Genomic DNA, 18,006 nt, shown 5'->3' with positions numbered 1-18,006 from the left:
CCACACCTATTCCCACTCCTGGGTGTTCACGACACCCATGGAGTGGGAATAAAGCCTGTGGTGAGCACACCGAGCCTGCAGTGTCGCAAACGCAGCAAGACCGCAAGGGGCTTCGTTGCGCTCACCCCCCTGCCAGCATTCTGGCGGTCGGGATACCATCGCCGGTATTCTGACCGCCGAGATCCCATACCCAACCCTTATACACAACCACAGCAGTACTTAAAATGGCAAAGCACAATACTGAACTAAACAATTATTTTTCTACTTTTTCAATTAAACCCCATTTTTTGCACCTGAAAAAAATTTACATTTTCAGATGAAAACACATAGAATCCGTGATAAGTTCATAGACCTGTGTTTTTTCGCAAACTGCAGACGCAAAAACGGGGACTGATCAGGGCTGATTATCAGGGATTTTTTTTCACCGGGCAGCTTCAGGGACAGCTGAATAGCACCGGAGAGGGGGTGTCAATTAGCTCAATGGCTAATTGAGTCCCCCACGACACCCTCCCCCCCTCATGTAAGATAGTGCTCTGAGAATTCAATTTCATAATTATGGAAATCTACACTAGAATCTCAGCATTATTTGCAACTTTAGCCCGACTGTCAATCAAGTCATGTCACTGGAAGTGTCAGCTTTAATAAGGCAAGATCGTCACTTACTTTTCTGACGATCAATGCTCCTTAAATGACCTCAAGGCCACTTAGGTTCCAAAACAACAAAATATAACAAACATTTTTTTTAAATTACATCCACACATTGCTTTTCTTAGGCCATAACAAGTTCATGAAAGCCATCTACTATATGCCTGGTATAAAATGATTAACTGGATTGAAAGGATTTTTTCGTGTCATTTTAGATGTGCTGGCAATGTTCCAAGAGACCTGGAATCTTGGCAACAATATAGCTTGGATCCGTTCAGAATAGCAGCAGTCGAAATACCGGTGCAGGAATCCCGACACTACTCTGAATGCAGATGCCGGTATCCCGAACCAGGATTTGAAGGGCCGTCGGAGAGGTTAGCCACGGAAGGGTTAGGTTTAGGTTGCGTGGAGAGGGTTAAGCTGCAGGGAGGAGGACTTAGGGTTAGGCACCCCCAGGGAAGGTTAGGCTTAGGTCGTGGGGGGTGATGCGGGGGTTAGGGTCAGGCTGTGTGTAATGAAGGTCAGGGTTAGGAAAGTTGTGATTAGGGTTAATCTCCTTACCACCTTCGGGATGCAGCTGCCTGCATTTTGACTGTTGACATCCCAAGTGCCGGGATCCTGATACCATCCCATATAACGATGTAACAACTCTCTGTCTATTGCTCATATAGCGCACAGGTTCTCACACTCTATCATCAGGATGTTGAAAATGTGAGATGGTTAGACACAGTATACCTGCTGGATGACCTGGAAAACGTGAACTGTGTGGGGTCCTGAAAACCAGTGATATAGAGAATTGCACTCCCGCTAACACAATGTCACAAACTGACAACTGCCCTTTTTAATCACTTTATTTTTCCCTTTTATCCATTCATTTTGCTTTTCTTATGTTTCTGAAGGCTCAACTCAGGTATCCTGAACATGTAATGTAAACATTATACAGATATGATACTTCTCTACAGTAACTACATCTATTAATATTAAATATCGGTGTAATTATGCTGTTAGAAATCTCAATAACACTTAATGAAAAAATACCAAAATACATCAAGAAGAGCAGAGTACTAGAATAAAGATTAATAGGGAAATAGATATAAACAAACATCCAAGCTTTATTCTCTGTGATAGTCCTATCAGTCTCAAGCCACAGTTGTAATGGATGACATATTAAAAACAGCAGCTGATAACATTTATTAACACACATTTATTCATGTGGGCAAACAAACACTCAACTTCAGATATAATTCCCCTAAGCAAATGGCTGTACTTGACTTGCATGGCACAAACAAAACAGCAAATTGACATTGTTCCCAAGTGTTTAGCTCACGTCTAGGTAAAGGTGCATACACACTCTGCGATATTTTATTTTCCCCCTTCTGAGCGATACTGACTAAAATAGTGCACAGAGTGTATGCTGCAAACAAGGGCCGATTCACATTCCCGGGGGTCGTTAACAACCCCCTCTGTCGGCCATACATGCAGGTCAATTTTGGCTATGTCGGCTAAAACAGCATGTAAGGGCTGGTTGCAGCGTGACGTCATTGAGTGATATCGTATGTTGTATCGCTCATTGTGTACGCACTAAGGGGTTCATTCCGACCCGATCACTAGCTGCAGTGTCTCGCAGCGCAGCGATCGGGTCGGAACTGCGCATGTGTGAGGCAGAGGCGGTCGCTGGGCGGGAGGGGGGCTGGACGGCGGCGTTAAGCCGCCGTTTAGGGGGCGCGGTCCAGCCAACGCAGGCGTGACCGGACTGTTGGGGGGGCGGGCAGTGGCGGCTGCGTGACGTCACACACAGCCGCTGCGGGCAGGGGAGCGACGAGTAGCTCCCGGCCAGCACGCTAAAGCTGCGCTGGTCGGGAGCTACTCTTGAAGTGCAAAGGCATCACCGCTGTGCGATGCCTTTGCACTTCTGCGGGGGGGCCGGCACTGACATGCGGGGTGGACTAGCCCTGTGCTGGACGTCCCCCCACATCAGTGTGAATGATCGTAGCTGTGCTAAATTTAGCACAGCTACGATCAACTCGAAATGACCCCCTATGTCGGGCAGCCCGAGAAGCACAATTTACAATTAATCTTGATTTTCCATGCACTACCACTGGAATTTTCCTTTTCACTATTTAGCAAAGGTCCTCGTCACTATAGAGAGAAAATAAAAGTAGAAAGATTCCAACACTGCATTTCAATAACACTGCCCTATTTTGTTCAAATGCTCATTAATCATTAACATTGATACATCACAGTATTAAAGTAAGCATAATTTAATCTAAACTTGTTCTAATTAAAACAGTTCAATATTGAATAAACAGCATACATACATTCACTCATATAGTTACATCACAAATTAAATGTGTTCAAACTATTTTTTTTTAAATCATACCTCTTTCAAGCTTTAGCCGCTGATACAAGTGGAACTGATCAATGGATACTAGACAAGCAATCTGATACACAAAGAAGAAAAAAAGTGTTGCATTAGATGCAGTTTTCAAACTTTTTTAAAGGAGGGCAACTTTAAATTGGAGTTAGGCTTATACACATACTTTGCAAATAGTGCAACTAGGGCATCTGCTATTATTTTATTACATATACTGTTTGTTTTACTAAAGGGAACTAAGGGGGTGATTCAGACCTGATTGCTGGGCTGCTAACTTTGCTGTCCTGCGTTCAGATAGTCGCCGCCCCCAGGGGGAGTGTAAATTCGCTGTGCAAGTGTGTGATCGCATGTATACGCCGAGCTGCAAAAAATCCACTGTGTGCAAACTGTGCACAGCCCAGGACTTACTCCTACAGTGCGATCAGAACAGGCTGATCGGGGTCGGAGCTGACGTCACATACCCTCCCTGAAAACTCTTGGGAACGCCTGCGTTTTTACGGACACTCCTAGTAAACGGTCAGTTACCACCCACAACGGTCAGTTCTTCCTGTCAATCACCTTGCGAACGCCCGTGTGATCGGAATTTTCGCACCATCCTGTCGCTGACCAGCAAAGCTCGTTGGCCGACGTGTGTGCATATTACGGTTCATACGCATGTGCAGTCTATTGCTGAAGAGCACAGCAGCGTTCAGGTCTGAATCAACCCCTTAGTTTGCAAAAGGGTCAATACAATTAGCTGCATGCAGGTGAGTTGCCCTTGTAACAGTGTAAAACTCGCCCCCCACACTGCCGAGTCTCACCCCAGATTAACTTTTCTTTGTACACAGCCCTATGGAGCTGCAAGCAGAAAGACGCTAGTTTGAAGCTACCATAAGTGCGGCAGATAGCAGCACTTACTAGTGTGGAAAACCGCCTCTTGGCTAATTGAATCAACCTCCAAACGGTAAGCTAGAAGTAGGGAGTTTTACTTGTAAAGGTCCTAAGTGTTATGTTTCAAAAAAATTTCTACAATGTGATTTAGTATGGTATGTTAAAGTGCACTGTTCTCAGATTCCATCACATTACATCTAAAATACTCTGTGTACTGTATGTACATCAGTTATTTTTATTGGCCAATTCCCAATCCTCTGACATGTCACCACAAACCTGGTAGAAAACAAATGGATGGCACGCCTCTGTTAAAATATGTTAAAACTAACATGCTACGATCAAGGTTTTTGGAACTTTTTTCTGCCGTTTTAAGGTGCTAAAATTGTATTTTCATGTTGGGTACACATACTGTACATTTTTTGTTTAATAATCCTTAAAACATAAATATGCAGATATTTATAAGAAAAATATATTGTAAAGTTTATATACAGTATACAACCAAGGGGTTCAGTAGGAAAAAAAACAGCGTCCGGGATCCCGGCCATCAGTATACCAACAGCGGGATCCTGGCCACCAGTATCCCAGCAGCGAAATGAGCGCTAGAAAGTCCCTTGCGGGCACGGTGGCTTGCTACGCTCGCCACAGGTTAAAGTCTCCCTCTATGGGTGCCGTGGACACCCACAGTGGGAGAAATGCCGGCGCCGGAATAGCATTCCGGCGCCGGCATTTCACCACTAGACGGGATTTCGGCGGTGGCATTGTGACCTCCAGGGTCCCGACTAACGGTATTGTAACTGAATCCCCAACCAAGGATTCCTGCAATTATGCAAGACTAAAGAAAAAAAGGAGATTTATGGTAACACTTACCATTGTTAAATCTCTTTCTCCGAGGTACACTGGATTCCACAAGGAATAACATTGGGGTGTAGAGTTGGATCTTGATCTGAGGCACCAACAGGCTAACGCTTTGACTGTTCCCAGGATGCACTGCACCGCCTCCTCTATAGCCCTGCCTCCAGGCACTGGACCTCAGTTTTGTTAACCAGTCCAATGCAGTAGCAGGTAAGAGAGACGGTAGATGTTAGTCACATAGAACCACATTCTCACGACAGGAGAAGGGACTAGCGGCTAATGCCATACAAACCCAAAGAAGCGAAGTGCGTCAGGATGGGCGCCCTGTGAAATCCAGTGTACAGAAAGAGATTTAACAATGGTAGGTCTACCATAAACCTCCTTTTCTGCAGCGGGGTACACTGGTATTCCACAGGGAATAACATCGGGGATGTCCTAATGCAGTTCCTCATGGGAGGGGACGCACTGTAGCTGGCACAAGAACCCGGCGTCCAAAGGAAGCATCCTGGGAGGCGGAAGTATCAAAAGCCTGATTAACGTGTTCACAGAGGACCATGTAGCCGCCTTGCACAATTGTTCTGAGGATGCTCCACGGCGACCCACCCAAGAAGGTCCAACCGATCGAGTAGAATGGGCCTTGATAGCAGCAGGAGCTGGGAGCCCAGCCTGGTATAAGCTTGTGCAATCACCATTCTAATCCATCTGGCAAAGGTTTGCTTATTCGCAAGCCAGCCACGTTTGTGAAAACCAAAAAGTAAAAAAAGGGAATCTGACCTCCTGATGGAGGAAGTCCTCTCCACATATACACGGAGAGCCCGTACCACAGCCAAAGACCGCCAAACACAGAAGAGGTGAAGGCCGGAACCACAATTTCCTGGTTAAGGTGAAAAGATGATACCACCCTAGGCAAATAACCAGGGCGAGTTCGGAGAACAGCCCGGTCACGGTGAAAAATCAGAAAGGGTGGACAACAGGACAAAGCGCCTAAGTCTGACACCCTCCTAGCAGAGGCAATAGCCAACAGAAACACGACCTTAAGCGTAAGGCATTTAAGGTCCACAGACTCAAGAGGTTCAAATGGAGACTCTTGCAGGGCATTCAAGACTACAGACAGATCCCATGGAGCCACAGTAGGGACATAGGGAGGCTGAATCCGTAGAACACCCTGAGTGAAAGTGTAAACGTCGGGAAAGACGCAATTTTTCTCTGAAACCACACCGACAAGGCAGATATATGAACCTTAAGGGAGGCCAGACGAAGGCCCAAGTCTAGGCCTTGCTGTAGAAAAGCCAATAGTCTGGAAGTTTTGAAAGTATATGCATCATAATTATTAGCAGCACACCAGGTGAAGTAAGAATTCCAGACCCTGTAATAAATCCGAGCCGAAGCTGGTTTACGGGCTTTCAACATAGCTTGAATGACCGCCTTAGAGAATCCTTTTGCTCTCAGGAGTGATGCTTCAAGAGCCACGCCGTCAAAGCCAGTCTGGCAAGGTCCGGGTAGACACAAGGGCCCTAAACGAGGAGGTCTGGGTGTTGAGGAAATAGAAGAGGATGCTCTATTGATAGACCCTGCAGGTCAGAGAACTAATGCTGTCTGGGCCACACTGGAGTGACTAGAAGTAGTATTCCTCATTCTTGCTTGAACTTCCATATTACCCTGGGCAGGAGTAACACTGGAGGGAACACGTATGGAAGCCGAAAGTTCCATGGAATTACCAGTGCGTACACGAACGCTGCTTGAGGATCCCTTGCCCTTGCTCTGAAGACCGGAACCTTGTGATTGTGTCGAGATGCCATCAGGTCTACATCTGGTAGGCCCCACTTGTCAACTAGGAGTTGCACGTCCCGGCATGCACGTCCTGACGACTGAGGAAGTCTGCTTCCCAGCTGAGGACTCCCGGAATGAACACTGCCGATATGGCTGGCAGATAGCGTTTCGTCAATTGGAGGATTTTTGACACTTCCATTATTGCAATGCGGCTTCGAGTGCTGCCTTGATGATATATGTATGCCACCGTGGTGGCGTTGTCTGACCGAACTTGAACAGGCCTGTTCTGTACCAGAGGTAGGGCCAGTGTCAACGCATTGAACACTGCACGCAATTCCAGAATGTTTATCGGGAGGAGAGATTCCTCCCTGGTCCACCGACCCTGGAGAGAGTGTTGCTCCAACACCGCACCCCAACCTCGCAGACTGGCGTCTGTTGTCAGGAGGACCCAGTTGGAGATCCAGAAGGGACGGCCCCTGCTCAACTGTTGGTCCTGTATCCACCAGCTCAGTGACAAACGAACCTCAGGAGTCAAGGAGATCATTTGAGACCTGATATGATGAGGCAGACAATCCCATTTATAATAATAATAATAATAATTTTATTTATATAGCGCTCTTTCTCCAACAGGACTCAAGGCGCTTTACAGACATCAAACACAATGCACATGATACAGAGGATTTGAGTAATACAACAATAGACAAGCAACACAGACATAAAAGAAAAATCTTAAGCCCACAGAAAGCATAACGCAGGATTGGTGCAGGCATTTTGGGTAATAACTTCCAAGGGTTGTGTATTCCACCCTTATAGGTACCAAGTGCAGCAGCCATCTTGGGCGCTAAGCGTAGGATTACCCAGGGTGGAATAGTCTACCCCTAGAAGAGATGACACAAAATGGGGGTGATTTCAGAGTCCTACAGTTTAGAGTAGGGTTCCAACAAAACCACAAGGTCCATGTATTTTTCATCCCATCCACAAGTGTACCATATGGGGCAGCCATGTTAGACGCACTTTGAAGGTTACACTGTGGGAGGTGAGCCATATAAGGACCAAGTTCATATATGGAAAAACTGATGCTTATGTAGTAGTATGATGTACCCTGCATGTAGGGCACAATGGAAAGGTGTGCAATCAGTGGAGGTAAACATTACAGGAGAAACACGTGGTGGGTTGGAAGCGAGCAATGGAGAGAAAAAAAAGAAAAAAAAAAAAAAAAGAATTAACCTCTGCAGAGAGCGGGAAAGAAATTGAGCGTACTCTACCATGTTGAAAGCCGGCACCATGAGGCCTTGTATTTGCATCGCCGAGTGTATCAACACTCTCTGGTGAGAGAGGAAGCATCTGATCTTTTCCTGAAGTTTCAGGACCTTATCCGGAGACAGAAACAGTCTTTGGCTGTGTGTGTCCAGCAGCGCCCCCAGGTGCACCATGATCCGAGCAGGGACCAGCGAGGACTTTTTCCAATTGATGAGCCACCCGTGGGCTTGTAGGAATTGGACTGACATCTCCAGTTGACTGAGGACATCTTGGGAGTTCACCAGAATCAGCAAGTCGTCCAGATACGGCAGGAACCTGATTCCCTGATGACGGAGGAAAGCCGTCATCATGGCCATGACCTTGGTGAAGATCCGAGGTGCCGTGGCCAGTCCAAATGGCAGAGCCTGGAACTGAAAATGAAGGTTGCCCATAGCAAACCGCAGATACTGCTGATGCGAAATGAAAATAGGTATGTGCAGGTAAGCATCCTGTATGTCCAGGGATACCATATAGTCCACGGGTTCCATGGCCAGCAGAGTTTCCATGCGGAATTTGTACACTCTTACAAACTTGTTCAATGATTTGAGGTTGAGGATAGGCCGGAAAGACCCATTCGGTTTCAGAACTAGGAACAGGGTCGAATAGTATCCCCGGCCTCTCTGGGACAGAGGTACCGGCACTACCACTCCTGTTTCCAGGAGGGATTGTACAACCAGGTGTAGAGCTTGCGCTTTCAACGGATCCGAGGGGACAACCGTTGAACAGAACTGTCAAGGGGGATGTCTCTTGAAAGAGACTGCATACCCATGAGAGACAACTTCCCGCACCCAGGCGTCTAAAGTGGTCTTTAACCAGGCCTGGGCGGACTGCAGAAGTCGGCCTCCCACCCTGGGGTACCCCAGGGGGAGGCCCGCCCCATCATGCAGCAGGCTTGTCTTGTTTGGAAGCAGGCTGACAGGTGGCCCAGGATATTTTAGATTTGGGCTTAGTGGTTTTGGAAGTACGAGTCTGTCTCGGGTACACCTAACCTTTTGCTTTACTTGGAGGTCGAAAGGAATGAAAAGTGGTACTCCTAGCCTTCTGAGCAGAAGGATTAATACTTAGGAGAAACGCAGTCTTGGCCGTTGCCAAGTCAGTCACAGTCTTATTCAGATCTTCCCAAAACAGGATGTCTCCCTTGAAAGGGAGTACCTCCAAGGTCTTTTTAGAGTCCAGGTCCACTTTCCAGGACCTCAACCACAGAATCCGACGAGCCAGGATAGACGTAGTAGAAGCCTTGGCCGCCATGACCACTGCATCAGAGGCCGCCTCCTGAATATAGTGAGAGGCTGTGGTAATATACGACAGATATTGTCTGGCAGTGTCAGAAAAATCCTGAGGTAGCTCCTCCTCAATTGCCTGAACCCATGCTTCAATTCCTTTTGCTGCCCAAGAGGCAGCCATAGTGGGTCTATGTACAGCACCAGTAACAGTGTAAATAGACTTCAGGCATCCCTCCACACGCTTATCAGTCGGTTCCTTCAGTGGTGACAGGCAGAGTAGAGAACACCACAAGACGGGCGACATGAGAGTCCACCGGCGGTGGAGTTTCCTACTTATTGCTCAACTCCGCAGGGATAGGATAACGAGCTAACATCTTTTTAGACAGGGAAAACTGCTTTCCTGGCGATTACCAGGATTCCTGACGTATGTCAATTAAGAGGTCAGAATGTGGTAAAACTACAGTGCTTTAGCAACATTCTGACGTTTAAACTTATCAGGTTTCTTAGATGTAACAGGAGGCTCAATGTCATCATCAATTTGGAGAATCAGCTTGATAGCCTCCACAAGGTCAGGAACATCAACCTGGGTTGCAGATTCCTCATCAGAAGCGACTGGATCAGTGTCTGACGGATCAGTATATTCTCCATCTTCATTGGAAGAATTATCAGAAATATTAGTGGATTGTGAGGAAGAAATGGCCCGCTTAGAGTACCCCTTATCCCCAGAGGGACATGGGGTGGACTTTTGTCTAACCAAAGTCTGATTTAATTACTGTAACTGTTTAGACAAAGTTTCCGCCCATGGCGGATTAACTACAGGGACAATATGTGGCTGTAATGGCACAGGAGGCCCCACAGGGGGCGTGAGACGTGTTACAAGCGTAGTCAGCATATTTGAAAAAGCTGCCCAAGGTGGGTCTTGATTGAACACAGGTGCCACAGACTGGGAGATGCATGACCCCCAGTGCCTGAACCAGCAGCTAACACTTCCCCACTGGTGAATCCGTGACGACAGCACTGCATGAGGCAGGAGCGTCCACGGATGTCCCACCCTGTGTAGCAGACATCATGTGGGATGTAGCCTTAGGATGTAATAGTACAATATAGCAGACAAACACACACAAAAAAAAAAACAGCAGAAAATCCCCAGAGCACAAACAGAGGATTTAAGTGGTGTGGGGTGACTGAAAAACACAGTGAAAAATATAAACAGTATACCCTGTGTAGCACTATATAGTATATGAGACCCTGACGCACCTAGTTCCCCAGGGTACAGAATATAGTGATAGCAAACGTGTGATACACAAGAGTGGAATCCACACAGCAGCTATAGGCACACTCAGTCATAGGTACAATGCAGGAATTATCACATATAACAATAAAACTGCACTGGACTAGTAATAACATAAAAGTATGTATGTGTACATGTATAACAATGCACAGTAAACACTGGATGTATATCACAGAATACTTGTACTAAATATTCAGATAGCAGTACACTTGTTCTTAACTAACACTGTCTAAAATGACATGTAGAATACTTAAGTGTCTGTAAATGCACAGCGCTGATGATACTGGCGGATTTACAGAGGAGACAGAGCCCTGCAGTCCCGGAGATCAGCCCAGCTATGTAATGGCGCCAAAATCTCTTCAGGGAGTGAGGTAGAGAGAGAGATGCAGCTCCAGGGCGGGAACACCAGCAGTAGATGGCGCCCGGAGCTCGGGGAGGGGCTACAGGTCAGTGCCTTAACCCCTCTGCTGGACTTCACCACCGGGTACTGTGGAGCCTTTTAAAAATGGGTTTTAACAAATCCGACCTGTGCTCCTTGCCCTGGTGGATATAGTGGGAAACAGTGTCCATGCCAGCGGCGCGGTCCATCTCCTCATGTATTATACAAACGGGATGTAGTCATGTTACCGGCGGTCGGGATCCTGGCGGTCAGCATACTGATGCCGGGATCCTGACCACCAAAATGCCAGCAGAGGGCCCAGGACTATTCCTACTCGTGGGTGTCCATGACACCCATAGAGTGGAAATAGAACCTGTGGCGAGCGCAGCAAGCCACCGAGCCCACAAGTGGCTTTGTTGTGCTCGCACCCCTGTTGGCATTCTGGCAGCCGGGATCCCGACGTCGGTATGCTGACCGCCGGGATCCCGACCACCAGTCACCTGACCCCAACCCATACAAATCACAGGGGGAGATGTATGAAGCAGTGAAAAGACTGGAGACGTGAGCCAGTGTACCAAACAGTTTCACCAAGGACACAAGGTCCATAATTTAACGGCTTTCTGGGAGGGAAATTTTCAGGTCTATTAACAAATTTAATACATATCAATAAAAGTTAATTTTAAAAAAAAAGAGTTCCCCCAAAAAGAGGTTTAGCTTTAGTCCGGCATACTTGAAGGAACCCTTGGTTTTACACTAATTCTTAATTTAACCTGTGGAGGTCACCAACACAAATTATTTGTTTGAAAGTTAAAAACTTGTCAGGGTTTTCTTCATATAATTACAATTTGTTGTTGGCTACTACTATATCCATATACACTAGTTTTAGTCTGGTGCTGGGTCATCTCCTCCTTTGGTACTTCCAAAGTTTATATATACTAATATAAAAGTGTGTCAGCCAGTTGCCTAATTAATTTTTGCACAAAGAGCTACTTAATAATCTGATCCACTTTTATGGCAAATATTGCTCTCAATGTGTACATGTATCAGATTACACTAATTTCTAATTTTCATTTGTGAAAGCAAATAAAAATGCCTGTTCCTGGGAAAACAATATTGTCCTTTCGCTTTTGTCTTATTAGTTTTATAGTTCAAGTGAGAACAATAAGGTTATTTATCTTGAAACAAATACACCTGCACGTGTTCCTGCTAGGATGAAAGATCATCTGACGATTAAAGGTAGAGACTCTGTGCCAAAACCTGTTTGACTGACTGACTAATGCTCATTTCACTATTTGGAAGGGTATGCTCGAAGAATAAAGGTTTCATACTGCAAAATGTACTTCAATGTCACATCTTACAGTTCATTAATTCAAAATATCTACCTAGATGCCAAGGTATAATATCATTTTAAGTATTACAATTTTGGAATACAGGTTTTAGTTCTGGGGTTAATGTGGAAAATGTTATAGGACTTTAGGAATACACTGCTCCTAGCATACAAAATTCTGTAATCTAAAGAGTTTTCATTCCCACCTCAACAGTTCTACACGGATCGGCATATAATTACATCTCTTATTTCTCTTTACAGATATGTCCTCATGCACTATTCCTGCAATCGCTCCAAACAGCTCCTCTCGGCGCACCACGTACAATGTGACTCTGCTTGTGCTGAGCGCATTTTTTCACTTGCAAAATGCATATTAGTCGCAATGTGATGCAATTTAGATGCACAAGTAGATTCCACTAATTAATCTGATATGCGACACTGGTATATCTGTCTGCGACTGAGTATGTACATGAAGCACCACAGAACTTGGGACCTAATTCAGACCTGATTGCAGCAGCAAATTTGTTAGAATTGGGCAAAACCATTTGCACTGCATGGGGGGCAGATATAACATGTGCAGAGAGGGTTAGATTTGGGTGGGTTATAATGTTTCTGTGCAGGGTAAATACTGACTGCTTTATTTTTACACTGCAATTTAGATTTCAGTTTGAACACACCCCACCCAAATCTAAAGGGCCCTTAATGAACGAGATCGTTCATATCTTTCTGTAATATCGCCCAGTGTGTAGGGCCTATTCTCTCTCTGCACGTTATATCTGCCCCACCTGAAGTGCACATGGGGGGTCATTCCGAGTTGTTCGCTCGCTAGCAGATTTTAGCAGCATTGCACACGCTAGGCCGCCGACCTCTGGGAGTGTATCTTAGCTTAGCAGAATTGCGAACGAAAGATTAGCAGAATTGCGAATAGAAAATTCTTAGCAGTTTCTGAGTAGCTCGAGACTTACTCCTACACCGCGATCAGCTCAGCCCGTTTCGTTCCTGGTTTGACATCACAAACACGCCCTGCGTTCGGCCAGCCACTCCCCCGTTTCTCCAGACACTCCCGCGTTTTATCCTGGCACGCCAGCTTTTTTTCCGCACACTCCCAGAAAACGGTCAGTTTCCGTCCAGAAACACCCACTTCCTGTCAATCACACTACGATCACTTCAACAATGAAAATTCTTTGTTTGAGCTAAAATACTTAGCACATGCGCACTGCGTACCATGCGCATTTTCGCCTTAATCGCTCCGTTGCGAAAATCGGCAACGAGCGAACAACTCGGAATGACCCCCATGGTTTTGCCCATTTGCTAACAAATTTGCTGCTGCGATAAGGTCGGAATTAGGCCCTTGGTGGGGGAAAAAGCCAGGGATGCTGATTTGTAGCACTTTGTATAAAGAAGCCGACTGAGCACAACACAGAAATACAAGTGTTGCATATCAAATGAATCAGTGCATTCTCCTGGTGCATCTTAGTCACATCACATTGCAACTAAGACACATTTTCAGGTAAAAAGAAGATGCAAAAAAGACACCCAACGCTAGCTGAGGCTCACGTGACCTGGTGGCTCACTCGCGCCAATGGTCTTGCACCACATGGTGTATTCAGGTTAGGTGTATGAGGACACATCTGTACATCAATAAGTTGGCTCTTCAATCCTCTCAAAGCCACCTCCACTCTGCACCATCTAATGCATGCAATTCCACAATTCTAGATTGCTCCTAACCTATAGAACACTACTCCTATTCAACTTAGTCAAAAACTTTCCATTTCAAATTTATAAAAAGTGAAGTGATAGTTAACGCTTAACTTAGACGCCCTCCCACAGCCTTTTGTTCACAACTGATGTCTCTTGAATGATTTCAAACCTTAGCACCAGTTAGCTATATTCACATGTTACCTATTATATCCTATTAACAATTTTGGCTGGTAAAAGAATATAGTGTTGCTACACTGAATGTGATATTTAAGTGTCAATTCAATTAGCTGTGATGTTTTAGCCCCTGCGAGTAAATGCGGCTGCTGGATTAATAGATTTTCGTTTGCAACCCTATGGGCTGCATACAGAAATCCACAAATTTGGGGCAAGACAGGGGTGCAAAATGTGTGTGTGTGTGTGTGTGTGTGTGTGTGTGTGTGTGTGTGTGTGTGTGTGTGTGTTGCTGAATGTCAAGAGCTTTGAAATCAGACGCGCATCATGCATAATCTATTCTGCTGCCATGTAGCATATGTAAAATAAGATTTTACTCACCGATAAATCTATTTCTCGTAGTCCGTAGTGGATGCTGGGAACTCCGTAAGGACCATGGGGAATAGCGGCTCCGCAGGAGTCTGGGCACAACTAAAAGAAAGCTTTAAGACTACCCGGTGTGCACTGGCTCCTCCCACTATGACCCTCCTCCAAGCCTCAGTTAGGATACTGTGCCCGGAAGAGCTGACACAATAAGGAAAGGATTTTGAATCCCGGGTAAGACTCATACCAGCCACACCAATCACACCGTACAACACGTGATACCATATCCAGTTAACAGTATGAAACAAACTGAGCCTCTCAACAGATGGCTCATAACAATAACCCGTTATTAAACAATAACTGTGTACAATTATTGCAGACAATCCGCACTAGGGACGGGCGCCCAGCATCCACTACGGACTACGAGAAATAGATTTACCGGTGAGTAAAATCTTATTTTCTCTAACGTCCTAGTGGATGCTGGGAACTCCGAAAGGACCATGGGGATTATACCAAAGCTCCCAAACGGGCGGGAGAGTGCGGATGACTCTGCAGCACCGAATGAGAGAACTCAAGGTCCTCCTCAGCCAGGGTATCAAATTTGTAGAATTTTGCAAACGTGTTTGCCCCTGACCAAGTAGCAGCTCGGCAAAGTTGTAAAGCCGAGACCCCTCGGGCAGCCGCCCAAGATGAGCCCACCTTCCTAGTAGAATGGGCTTTAACTGATTTAGGACGCGGCAGTCCAACCGCAGAATGCGCCAGCTGAACTGTACTACAAATCCAGCGAGCAATAGTCTGCTTAGAAGCAGGAGCACCCAGTTTGTTGGGTGCATACAGGATAAATAGCGAGTCAGTTTTCCTGACTCCAGCCGTCCTGAAAACATAAATTTTCAAGGCCCTGACTACGTCCAGCAACTTGGAATCCTCCACGTCACTAGTAGCCGCAGGCACTACAATAGGTTGGTTCAAGTGAAAAGCTGATACCACCTTAGGGAGAAACTGGGGACCTCAATTCTGCCCTATCCATATGGAAAATCAGATAAGGGCTTTTGCATGACAAAGCCGCCAATTCTGAAACACGCCTGGCCGAAGCCAAGGCCAATAACATGACCACTTTCCACGTGAGATATTTAAGATCCACGGTCTTCAGCGGTTCAAACCAATGTGATTTTAGGAAATTCAACACCACGTTGAGATCCCAGGGTGCCACTGGAGGCACAAAAGGGGGCTGAATATGCAGCACTCCTTTTACAAATGTCTGAACTTCAGGTAGTGAAGCTAGTTCTTTTTGGAAGAAAATCGACAGAGCCGATATCTGCACCTTAATGGAGCCTAATTTTAGGCCCATAGACACTCCTGCCTGTAGGAAGTGCAGAAATCGACCCAGCTGAAATTCCTCTGTTGGGGCCTTATTGGCCTCACACCAAGCAACGTATTTCCGCCATATGCGGTGATAATGTTTTACAGTTACATCTTTCCTGGCTTTAATCAGCGTAGGAATGACATCCTCCGGAATGCCTTTCTCCTTTAGGATCCGGTGTTCAACCGCCATGCCGTCAAACGCAGCCGCGGTAAGTCTTGGAACAGACAGGGCCCCTGCTGCAGCAGGTCCTGTCTGAGCGGCAGAGGCCATGGGTCCTCTGAGATCATCTCTTGAAGTTCCGGGTACCACGCTCTTCTTGGCCAATCCGGAACCACGAGTATTGTCCTTGCTCCTCGTTTTCTTATTATTCTCAGTACCTTTGGTATGAGAGGCAGAGGAGGGAACACATAAACCGACTGGTACACCCACGGTGCCACTAGAGCGTCCACCGCTATCGCCTGAGGGTCCCTTGACCTGGCGCAATACCTCTCTAGTTTTTTGTTTAGGCGGGACGCCATCATGTCCACCTGTGGCCGTTCCCAACGATTTACAATCAGTGTGAAGACTTCTGGATGAAGTCCCCACTCTCCCGGGTGGAGATCGTGTCTGCTGAGGAAGTCTGCTTCCCAGTTGTCCACTCCCGGAATGAACACTGCTGACAGTGCTAACACGTGATTTTCCGCCCATCGGAGAATCCATGTGGCTTCTGCCATCGCTGTCCTGCTTCTTGTGCCGCCCTGTCGGTTTACATGGGCGACTGCCGTGATGTTGTCTGATTGGATCAGTACCGGCTGGTTTTGAAGCAGGGATTTTGCCTGACTTAGGGGATTGTAAATGGCCCTCAGTTCTAGAATATTTATGTGTAGGGAAGTCTCCTGACTCGACCATAGTCCTTGGAAGTTTCTTCCCTGTGTGACTGCCCCCCAGCCTCGAAGGCTGGCATCCGTGGTCACCAGGACCCAGTCCTGTATGCCGAATCTGCGGCCCTCTAGAAGATGAGCACTCTGCAGCCACCACAGTAGAGACACCCTGGTTCTTGGAGACAGGGTTATTAGCCGATGCATCTGAAGATGCGATCCGGACCATTGGTCCAACAGGTCCCACTGAAAGATTCTGGCATGGAACCTGCCGAAAGGAATTGCTTCGTAAGAAGCCACCATCTTTCCCAGGACTCGCGTGCAGTGATGCACCGACACCTGTTTTGGTTTCAGGAGGTTTCTGACTAGAGACGACAGCTCCATGGCTTTTTCCTCTGGGAGAAACACTTTTTTCTGGACTGTGTCCAGAATCATTCCCAGGAACAGTAGACGTGTCGTCGGAACCAGCTGTGACTTTGGAATATTTAGAATCCAACCGTGCTGGTGTAGCACCTCCTGAGATAGTGCTACTCCTACCAACAACTGCTCCTTGGATCTCGCCTTTATTAGGAGATCGTCCAAGTATGGGATAATTAAAACTCCCTTTTTTCGACGGAGTATCATCATTTCCGCCATTACCTTGGTAAACACCCTCGGTGCCGTGGACAGACCAAACGGCAGCGTCTGGAATTGGTAATGGCAATTCTGTACCGCAAATCTGAGGTACTCCTGGTGAGGATGGTAAATGGGGACATGCAGGTAAGCATCCTTGATGTCCAGGGATACCATGTAATCCCCCTCGTCTAGACTTGCAATAACCGCCCTGAGCGATTCCATCTTGAACTTGAATTTTTTTATGTATGTGTTCAAGGATTTCAAATTTAAAATGGGTCTCACCGAACCGTCCGGTTTCGGTACCACAAACAGTGTGGAATAGTAACCCCGTCCTTGTTGAAGTAGGGGCACCTTGACTATCACGCGCTGGGAATACAGCTTGTGAATTGCCTCTAGCACAGCCTCCCTGTCCGAGGGAGTTGCTGGCAAGGCTGATTTGAGGAAACGGCGGGAGGGAGACACCTCGAATTCCAGCTTGTACCCCTGAGATACTACTTGAAAGATCCAGGGATCCACCTGTGAGCGAGCCCACTGATCGCTGAAATTTTGGAGGCGGCCCCCCACCGTACCTGGCTCCGCCTGTGGAGCCCCACCGTCATGCGGCGGACTTGGAAGAAGCGGGGGAGGACTTTTGCTCCTGGGAACTAGCTGTTTGTTGCAGCCTTTTTCCCCTACCTCTCTCTGCCTCTGGACAGAAAAGACCCGCCTTTTCCTCGCCTGTTTTTCTGGGTCCGAAAGGACTGTACCTGACAAAACGGCGCTTTTTTAGGCTGTGAGGGAACATGGGGTAAAAATGCTGACTTCCCAGCTGTTGCTGTGGAAACGAGGTCCGAGAGACCATCCCCGAATAACTCCTCACCCTTATAAGGCAAAACTTCCATGTGCCTTTTGGAATCTGCATCCCCT

At 46.7% G+C, this 18,006-nt stretch overlaps 1 protein-coding gene and 1 long non-coding RNA gene across 4 annotated transcripts in view; one reads left to right on the top strand and one right to left on the bottom strand.

The window, feature by feature from the left end:
- The window catches only part of RNF144B (ring finger protein 144B), a 133,637-nt gene that overhangs the window by 37,129 nt on the left and 78,502 nt on the right, over nucleotides 1–18,006 (bottom strand). For all 3 annotated transcript variants that reach the window (XM_063923236.1, XM_063923233.1, XM_063923237.1), the window contains one exon: nucleotides 3,026–3,086. In XM_063923236.1, the coding sequence (XP_063779306.1) occupies nucleotides 3,026–3,086 (61 nt within the window). The remainder of the gene's footprint in view (nucleotides 1–3,025; nucleotides 3,087–18,006) is intronic.
- LOC134928024 (uncharacterized) overlaps nucleotides 1–18,006 on the top strand; it is a 115,444-nt gene that overhangs the window by 84,596 nt on the left and 12,842 nt on the right. The window contains exons 5-7 of the long non-coding RNA XR_010177811.1: nucleotides 861–1,019; nucleotides 3,847–3,962; nucleotides 11,843–11,939. This is a non-coding gene — a long non-coding RNA (uncharacterized LOC134928024). The remainder of the gene's footprint in view (nucleotides 1–860; nucleotides 1,020–3,846; nucleotides 3,963–11,842; nucleotides 11,940–18,006) is intronic.

This window comes from Pseudophryne corroboree, chromosome 5 (genome assembly GCF_028390025.1).
Source record: "Pseudophryne corroboree isolate aPseCor3 chromosome 5, aPseCor3.hap2, whole genome shotgun sequence".
NCBI lineage: Eukaryota > Metazoa > Chordata > Amphibia > Anura > Myobatrachidae > Pseudophryne > Pseudophryne corroboree.
Note: the sequence above shows the minus strand (reverse complement) of the source record. Positions and strands in the feature narration are given on the sequence as shown.